At 49.4% G+C, this 9,550-nt stretch overlaps 2 protein-coding genes across 2 annotated transcripts; one reads left to right on the top strand and one right to left on the bottom strand.

Moving 5' to 3' along the window:
• The first annotated feature begins 2,210 nt into the window (after positions 1–2,210).
• LOC149351225 (uncharacterized) lies at positions 2,211–3,481 on the top strand. Its single transcript, XM_089576998.1, has one exon. It carries the CDS (start codon positions 2,211–2,213, stop codon positions 3,240–3,242), a length of 1,032 nt encoding a protein of 343 aa, XP_089433124.1. The 3' UTR covers positions 3,243–3,481.
• A 1,505-nt stretch (positions 3,482–4,986) lies between these two features.
• On the bottom strand, positions 4,987–7,009 carry LOC149351224 (uncharacterized). The gene is made up of 2 exons (XM_089575598.1): positions 6,998–7,009; positions 4,987–5,259 (listed from the first exon to the last, which is right to left on the bottom strand). The coding sequence occupies exons 1-2, from the start codon at positions 7,007–7,009 to the stop codon at positions 4,987–4,989; spliced, it is 285 nt and encodes a 94-aa protein (XP_089431724.1).
• Between the last annotated feature and the right edge of the window lie 2,541 nt (positions 7,010–9,550).

The following is a 9,550-nucleotide window of genomic DNA, read 5'->3' as shown; positions in this document are numbered from 1 at the left end:
GCGGTCACATTGTCCTCTGTTAATGCGCATCTATATATGTCCCGGCAGTAAAATGCTGACCCAGCTCTTCCCGGCTGGCAGGTGATGTCGGGTATAAAAACACACCTGTTCAAGTTCCTTTTTTATGAAACAAATAAGTGGTCAGTCCTCTTGAAGAGAAGTTTGTGAAAGACACGCAAGAATGCGTCTCCCTAAGTTTTTTTTTTTTTCACTGAGATTTGTATCGCTGGTTTTTATTTGGCAGTGGACTTTTGAACGTATCTGTTTCCTTTTGTTTCCTTGGCCGAAACAGCGTGAAAGAGGTGTTACCAGCGGCGCGACCTTTCGTGCGTGGGTGGCTCCTCCGTCCTTTCCTCACGGTTCGGGAGGCTGCAGCCTCTCCACGTGGGTGGCTTCGGAAAGCCGGGTGTTTCTAAATGCACTCGGCGCATCTCCCAGACGACGCGGCAGCGCCTAAGGAAGGGGCTGAACGAGGGCAGACCTTGCCGCTGAAACTTTGCACCAAAAACTAAAATGCGCTGGGCCGACCGTCCGGTTGCCTTTCGCGGTCGCCGTGATCGTGACTAGCAAGGATTATTTTGGGATATGTTCTGCGCATCGCAAAGCGTCCGAGCTGCGCCAAAGGTTTTCCTTTAGTGACAAGTGGAGCGGCGTCGATCAGCGCAACGAACTATATCCATACAATTTGTAAGCGCTACTTCAGTTTCTGTATTCCGTACGCTGTCCTCGTGTCCTTTCCTTTATCCACAATTCAAAACAGTCAACGAGCCGAACAGACTTGTTCCGCTCTGGTATAGAATATATAAGGCTAATTTTTTTTCTTTGTAACGAAAGACAGCGAAGTGCGTTTCGTTCAAATACAGCGCTTCTGCTTCACAGGTGACCGACAACTCATTGGAATTGGCTCTAGTTTTTCTGCATTGTAATAACTGTAAACTGCACCACGGGAATAAAAAAGAAAGGTGACAGCCAACCAGACACTGGCCCCGCTTTGCTAACTGGTTCTTTTTCGTATAGAATCAATTTTCTTTTTTGCACTTGGAAGCTATACAAAAGCTAGTTGCTTTTTCCAGTACAAACACATAATTCAGCATTGTTTTAGTGAACTTTGCGACGGTGGGGAAATTGTTGTTTTTGTTGTTGCGGGTCTTGGTCCACCCATATCTGCCCTCATATTGGGACTGCTGGGAAATTCGATGTCAAGACAAGTATGCAATAACAAAATGAAGATACAAGAAAATCAGATCGTGAGTCAATTTTCAGTTTTTAATGTAAGAGCAAAATTACTAAATTCATTCCACCTTGAATTATTATTGTTTATCAGTAGGCACTATATCTTCACGTCGTCCCGTGAAAGACAGCTGTCATGGTGAACTTCTTCGAAGTGTTGCGAGTCGCACTGGCCAGGAGTGTCCAGGCAGCACTGAAAGTAACCAACTATAACTATAAGCCGTAGTGTGTCGATGCGCAGGCATAGAACTGATATGCGCTTCACGGCACTTAAAATACCGCAAGGCAGAGCGTTCACGGACATCAGACCACAATAAGTGTTTCATTTACTTTGGCTCCTACTACCTCCGCTCGTTGTCACGTCTGCGTAAATTGTAAGAAACATACGAATATATTGCTGCGTGAAGGAGAATACATTTTTCAATATTTACAACGCATACCAGGCAGAAAGATCGACCACCTAGCAGCAAGCGTCACCAAGCACGGCAACAGCCTTCGTGTTCGTGTTTGCCTGGCTTCTGTCTCTAGAAAAATTATTCATAGCAATAGATAATGGCTGAAGGAAAGAACCGCCGCTTACAAATACGCATCACTGAAGGGAAATTGAATTTCCCGACTAAGCTCCCGGCTAAGGGGCATCAAAATAAGATAACCTGCATCGCATCACTAGAGTATGCATATGAACCAGTGCAGTTTAGCTTGCGTGGGCTTGTTTCTATAGAAGGCCGCAGTAGTTCCAACGAGAAGTGAGAAGCGCGTACCAGACAATGGAACTGCATCGCTTTCGCGCCGCTGCAGAGTGATAAAGCACACTGGCCGCGCAACCTGCGAGCGCGCATCGTGAAGATCATGCCCATTTGATAACGATTGCTTTCGCACAACCGATCATGCAGTTACAGCTGCTAGAAGAGGCTGTGAAGTCGCGCTCTGAAAGCATAGTGCTTTTTTAACCCGAAGACACCGTACATCGTGTCCGCAGCATGAAGGCCGTTTCTCTGTTGCTACTTGTATTGTTGGCTGAGCAGCTCCTGTCGTGCCCAACGCCAGGACTGCCCAGAAACGGCGTGTTCCCCGAACGGGACAAGATGGCGAGGAATTTCACCGTTGGAATGACTGTCACTTACGCCTGCAACGAGGGCTTTCAACTGCTGGGCAGCCGCCGCCGCACGTGCCAGGACGACGGCAGCTGGTACCCACGAGGCCTGCCCTACTGCCTCGTGGACGTCGCGACGGCCAAGAGAGCGCATTCCTCGCAACCGCGCGACGACCCGAAGTTCGCCTTGGATGGGAACCGAACCACTTGCAGCTCCACGCTAAGTCATCTGTCGCCCTGGTTCCTTGTGGACTTGCGGCGCGCGTTTCCCATCAGCGTAGTGAAGCTCGACTTGCCGCATCTCGTCGCCGAGACTCCGATGTTGGTACGCGTCGGCAACTCGTCCACGAGCTTCGAGAATGCCGTGTGCAGCGTGTTCGAAGCGGATCTCGTGCGCGACCGCTCGCTGTTCTTGCCATGCACGTCTCCGGAGAGCGGCCGCTACTTGAGCGTGCACCTCGGCGGATTCGGCTCGCTGTCCGTGTGCGAAATAGCCGCCTACTCCGAATTCGCCGACACCGAGGAGAGGAACCAAGAGACGACCACGGCTCTTCCGCACGACGTGGCGACCGAACCACCGGCAAACAGAAGTGGCCTGTTGGGAATGAAGGGGCTGACCGGCGTAAGCATCGGCGCGTTCGTACTGCTCGCGCCCATCTGCTGTTGCTGCTGGTGTCAGCGATGCACGAAGTGCTGCTGCAAGAAGTCTAGGCGCAAGGAAGAGCTGCGAGGCGCTGATAACGCGGTTTTCGTCCTGAGCGAACGCGATATAGGCTTGGGATACGCGAGTGCCTGGAAGGACCTCGAGCGCGACGGCACGGTTCCTACTGGTGCCAGCGGTGCCACCGCGAGGCTTAGGGACGTTTCCTTTGAGTCTCCGACACGCAGCTTCTACGATGTAGATTTGAACTCTCCGTAGACCTAGCACACGTCGGGGATGTTGCGCCGTGGACAGCACATTTCTCTTCACAGCCTTCACTGGTCTCGTCTTCTACAAGTGGCGCAACGCCAGTTCCATACATATTTTTCTGGGGTTCCTGGATGTTTTAAGAGTTTGGAAACAGCTGTCGCAATAACGTTACCACCTTGTGCTTTTGTAAAACTTGCCTGCGCCCTGAAGCCCGCCTCGTTCAATTGGGCCTGCTTTTCCACGTTTGATTTTATTCCTCGTTCTGATATGACGACGCGAAGGAAATCGTCTTATCATTTTGTTCGCATTGACTTCGCCGCCTCGAGAAATTTTAGCCGTTTTACGTTCTGCCCATCATTGTGCTGCATGACCAGGGTGGCTCTAAATAAAACTTCCGGCCCAAGCACTCTCGAGTTTTCTTTTTGCACCTCATGGATGGCTGCGCAGGCTGCTGCTGGGCGTTCCGAGCGCTGGTCCCGCTCAGTCGCTCACAATGCACCACGTCGTCATTTTTCACATGCACTCTTTGGAAGTGACGGATTGCGTAACTGCACCTCTGATAATGCGTTTATGAGCTACATGCTCATAACAGTGTGCAGAGGTGAACCTTGCACACTGTTCTACTTCCTCTAAATTCGCTGCCATCACAAAGCAGCCTGGCGGGATCAGTGATCCCGCATATTCGGTCATACGTCTGTAAACATGCAGCTGTTCACCATTTGAAATAGTCATGGTAATGGCATGCTGCAGAGCTGTACATTCTAGCTGAAATCTTTCCGAACCTGTCGGTGGAGACTGCTCAAAGAAAATCAGTTTTTTTTTTGAGGAAAGGGAATGGCGCAGTATCTGTCTCGCATATCTCGGTGGGCACCTGAACCGCACCGTAATGGAATGGAGGAAGGTGGGAGTGAAAGAAGAAAGGCTTGAACTGACGTCATAGCAGCTGCCATGTTGGTCTACTACAACCAATATAAAATCCTGTGCACTTGTTCTGACGTGTACAATGAAAGCCGTACGTGGTCCGCCATCATGCTACCTGTGACGTCTCTTTCAGTGATGTTGAACTTGACTGAAATTTTACCTTTTGAATGTGGCTTGGAACTTTTCGAGTACGCTTGAATGCCACGTCACTTATTTTCGTTAGTTCAGTTATCTCATTTTGCAGTGCTATTGGGCAAGGAACAGTTAATTCCTAGTAGCCATTGCTTGCGGTCAAAGCGCGAAATGCTGGCCTGCAGCCTAAACCCCTTTCTCCAGAAAGTGCTAACTAATAGAGGCAGGCATTACGGAAGCGACCGAACAGAACAGGGAAATATCTTAGTTATTTGCTTGAAATCCGGGCTGTTTTAGATTGCACGCTGTGTTGTCTCGGATGCGGTGCTGCTCAAATTCTTCTACCTTGAAATGCAAGAAGCTGCAATTCATGTTTAGGTTTTCACCATCCAGTAACTTTGTTTCATATACACAGGTTAACTACGGCCACAACCAAAGACCTTGCTAAATCGGCAGAGGTAATATGCTAAAGAAGCAAGGGTGTGGCCTCTTCCTATTAGTGTAGTAAAAAAATGTGCTTTTATTCCATTCACAGAATGAATGCAGTTGTACACAATAAATAAAAACTGATGCATATACACATATGTACAAGTTGAGTGAGGAGGAACAGGAGCAGGGAAGGCGAGAGGGTGACCACGTGGTGTTAACAGGAGAAGTGTCCAAAGGGAGAGAAGGTCGATCGTCCACGTCGCTGGGGGGCCTACCAGGCGGGAACGTGGTCCACGTGCACAACTGGCTTGATGACCGTCGAGATCTTGGCCACGGGCACCTTGACGATGCCGAAGACGGGCTTGCTCACGTATTTGATGCGGGTGACAGGGGCCTTGACGTAGCGCACGTCCACAAGCTTGGGTCCGTAGTCGAATCCCTCGTGGCCGTAGCCGCCGTAGTGGTGGAAGTGGTGATAGTGGCCGCCTCCGTGGTGGTGCAGGCCCGCCAGGGCACACGCCAGCAGCGCTGCCAGGACGACCAGCTGTGCCGGGGAGGAACAGCGTTACGGCACGCTCGACGGCTCCGCAAGGCAACGTGCAACCAATCTCGCAAGCAAAACATCTCCGAACCGTATTCAGTCGGCGCAATTTTCGACATAAAACTACGCATGCCTTTAGCAGATGTGCCAATCCTGCAATGCACTGAGCTCACTGTGTCGCCAAATGGAGCAAGCTTCTCGTAAGTGCAGAAGCCGTGAGTAACCGGCGAGGGCACTTAATGTAAAAATAGGGTCATGCGCACCTTTTTCGGCACAAAGAAGTTCAAACTACAGCGATGCTGTAATGTTTGCTACGATCATTTTTAGCAGCAGTTTGTTTCTGTATACTCATCTACAGGTCGGAACAAAATGAAAGGGAACATTTAATTTTCATGGGGTCAACGATTATTCCCCGAGCACTTGGAAGAAGCCGGGTTTTTTTTATTTACAAAAAAGTTTATCTCTATGAGGATGACCCTCAAGTTCCATGCAGAAGTAAAAACATATGTCTCTTAAACGTGAACGAAATGATACCTTTCGCATTGCTGCCACCTGCAATGTTTCTACGAGCCGAATCCTAGCAAAAGTCGCAACGGTTGCCAGCAATGGTTTGTCGTAATCTTCCTTTCGGCTGGTGTAGCTATGCTTGCACGGGACTCTGATCTTTCCATCCGATTACTCTTCTGCTCGGCTGTTCATTTGGTCGCGCAAAAAGTCAGCCAAAAATTTCCAACGGCGTCAGCTTCTGCCATGCGACGCAAGGGTATTCTGTGAATATTACGTCTTTTAGCCTGACTCTAGTTATCATGCCCTAAAGCTTCGCAGTACACTGCTACAAGGGTTCTTGTCTACATTACGTTGAAAGTTGGCAGCGCTTGGAAATGTGTTCGCTTCCTTCCAACGGTATTGTTTCTTGTCCTGTAGTTTACCAGTTTACTGTTCGTGCGGCTACTATGCAAATTTACTGAAGCATTACTACATACTTTCTTGAGGAGTTTACTCAATCGAAAGCTTTTTTCTAGGAAAGTGGAGGCGTCTCCTCGCATTCTTTTCTTTAGAAAAAAAAGCTGTATGTATCGGGGCTGGTTATAGAGAAGATTGTCTCGGCGGCCGCATCTCTGGAGGACAGGAAAACCGAACCACGAGCGCTTAGCCTGGAACCATCCTGAGAAGGTGTAAAGATGCAGTGGTGAAGTTGTGAGAATTCATGCACCGTGCACATGAGAGGTTGCATCACGCGAGCTGGTGCCTTTGCGAACATTCTCTCTTCTTTTTATACTTGCATATACAAGGGGAACGAAATCTGTTCCTAGAGTTAGCATAACGTAAGTATATTAAGCGTAGATTAAGTAAGATAGAATGGTGGAATAAACGCTGTAGTACCCGTGCGATGTCCTGCTGGATTTATCTCTTAAAGCTTTGCTGAACTGTGTCAGTGCCGGTCCTAGTCGAGCGCCGAACGCGAATAACATTATCTTTCGGTGTGCCAACGCATACACGATCTACGCCGACGGTAATCGCGTTGCCAGATCCGGTAGTGCTCAAAGGATGCATCGCATGCACTGCCGAGGCGGGTGTCAGCGAAACGCTGCTGATCCGGCGTGCAGCCTCCGACAGGGAGTGGTCAAGCTCCGGTCGGAGTCTGCATCCGCTGCGGTAGAGACAGCTGCTGCCACTCTCCTCTCGGGATGGGAGCGCGAGCACCGTGCGGTGCGGAGACGAGGCAAGGCGCGCTACTTACTTGCGAGTTCATGGTTGCTGTGGGTCTCTGCTGGACGGGAGACGGTGACCATGACCGTGCCGGCCGCCGCTTTTATACCAAGTTCAGCCGGGGGAGAAGGTGCCGACGAGGAACAGTCGAGGCTGACCTAGAAGGGGGGGACCTCTCTCCCAAGGCCGCGCCATCACTTTCGATTTATTTTCTCACGCGGAAGCTTGCCCCCTTCCTACATCCCGAACGTCGCGGGGAAAGAGATAGCCGCCGCCGCCGTCGCTTTGCTATTCTTCTCGCTCGGCCAGCGCGCAAACGGAAAGGATCGCAGGGAGCCTGCCCGTGTTTCTATAATTTACCCTTATCTGCGCGCATCGTGGCCGTGATGCGCCGCGCTTGGCGTCTCCTCACCCGCCTCCTCACCGCAGTCTGCTGGGCGTCAGGCCGCCTCTCATCTTCCCAGTGAGACTGTGAGAATCAGAGAGGGGTGAGGGTAGAAAACAACGGAGAAACAACCCCCGCAGTAAATTTTGCCCAGCATTTCCCCATTGATGGCATATACACACGGCCTGCGCCAATGTCAGCGGACCGTTCAGTCGCGTGCAAGAATCGATGCTTTTTCTTTCTTTTCGCATTCTTTTGTGTTGCGTCTCTCTAAGTGTGCGCCCGGAGAACAAGGCTGTAGGCGCCGCGAGAAGCGTACGTTGTCTGCTCTTAATTTTCTCTCTTGTCACGTTGAGCCGGAGGGTTGACAATTTTAGATTTCTCTGTTTGTCGCGGACTGCTCCGGCTGGAAGGCGCTTACGACGGAGAAAGTTGGGGAGAATGGAAGGGCCGGAGATTAGGCGACGAGACAAGCAGCCCTAGTGTACAGCTGCAGCGGAGCTGAATGGAGATGTTCGGCGGCCGTGAATTGGCCAGCAGCACGGATAACCTGGCTTGGCAGGGCGGGAGCACCCAAAGCGCGGTCCGTTTGAGTGTTGTGAGCCGAGGCGGAGGCCGCATCTCCGCTTCTTTCAGTATGTGGGATTGTTTCCTTTCCTTTTTTTTTTTTGTAATTAAGCAAACAACATTTCATTCATTGCCTCTCTAGTGCCTGACTTGCGCCGTTACTATTCTCCTGGCCGCACACGCTGGATCAATAGCAAGGAACGGAATAAGTCTCGTGGACATCAGATTAGAAACAGGAATCAAGCGCGCAAATGCCATCGCTTTGTTGCCAGGTCTGCTAATGAACCGTTTTAATTTTTTGCCCACGAGACTTCAAAACTATCAGACAAGCGCGCAGTCTTCCGCTTACACGATGTAAACCATGGTACAAACAAGATCTAAGCCCCTTTTTTTCATTCTGCATGCAGAGCTTGAATATTTCGGTTATACTGACGTGCTCATGCTCTTGTAATACCGAAAAATATTGAATTCCATGCAACTAACAAACCAGTTTTCTGCCAATAGCTTGGCCGCAGCCGCGCTTGGCCACTGATCAGAAAATAGCATTCACAGTCTGTGGTTCCATTACAATAGGCACAGCCAGGTCTGAACATCAGCACATCGCTTAAGCAATAGAGCGTGGAAATTTCGTTAATTTCATTGCCGGCCGCCAGGCGCCTTATGCCGGCTAAACGCGCCACGACGTTCCCTTTGTTCACATTATATTGTAAAAATGACATTATTAGATGTTCTATCACATACAGTCTATATATTTTGTTTTTATACTGCACCGTACCATTTTAGAGACAGATCCGCGCTTCAAGAGAGTAAAAATCGAAAAATTGATAAATAATATGGGATGAGCTACTGAAGTAAAACTTGTTGCTGGGCGAGTTGGTGCATTTTCTTTGGTAAATGTGATATTCTTCTTTAAACGGTAAACTTCCTTTCCTGTGATTGTTATATGTTGCGCTAAAATTTACCGAAGAATATGGGATGAATTTGATCAGTTCGTTACTAATTTGTAAAGTTGTAAAGGGCCTTAGTTTCCTTTGAAGCGTCGGCAACAGTTCTTTGCCTGGGCAGCACGAAATCATGGTAAGGTTATCCAGATTCATTTCGATCCTGAATGTTGCTATTATTTGAGCACATGCCAAAAGCGGGCGTTAAGTGCTCCGTTTCTTGGTCTCAGATATTTTATGTCGATTAAACATGTTACTTCTTACAAATTATGGTGGCGACAGCAGGTGTTTCATGGTAGAGGGAGATTGGTCTAAGTCACTTAGAATGCACAATGATCATTCCTTGCGTTCGTGCTAAGCGAAGTGCTTGTATGGCGGAAGCGCGTTCATTGGTGACCGAGCGTTTTGAAAGAGAATTTGATTTGATTCTTCAAAGATACAGTCATAAGCCATTTCAGATTCTTGTGGAGTCTGCCCAGGCAACCCTGTGTGACCACGAGACTGTAGGGAGCTGCAGCTACTCTATTACACCGCGTTCGCAAAGGTTCTGCTCATACTCCAGCATGAATGTGTAAGAAAGTGCTGCCATCATCTCCGCTGTTTTCCACACGTGGTGTTTCCGGTCGTTTTCTCATGCGTTGCCCAGTTAACGACGCGGAGAAACTGGTCCTGCTCGCTTCCCTCAAGAGTG

Source organism: Amblyomma mixtum, chromosome 3 (assembly GCF_055824585.1).
Source record: "Amblyomma mixtum isolate Tamu chromosome 3, ASM5582458v1, whole genome shotgun sequence".
Taxonomy (NCBI): domain Eukaryota; kingdom Metazoa; phylum Arthropoda; class Arachnida; order Ixodida; family Ixodidae; genus Amblyomma; species Amblyomma mixtum.
The sequence above is the reverse complement of the archived record's forward strand: the minus strand, read 5'-3'. Positions and strand labels throughout refer to the sequence as shown.

Excerpts from the sequence above, each read along its gene's own strand:
- LOC149351225 (XM_089576998.1), top strand. The coding sequence starts at position 2,211 with ATGAAGGCCGTTTCTCTGTTGCTACTTGTATTGTTGGCTGAGCAGCTC.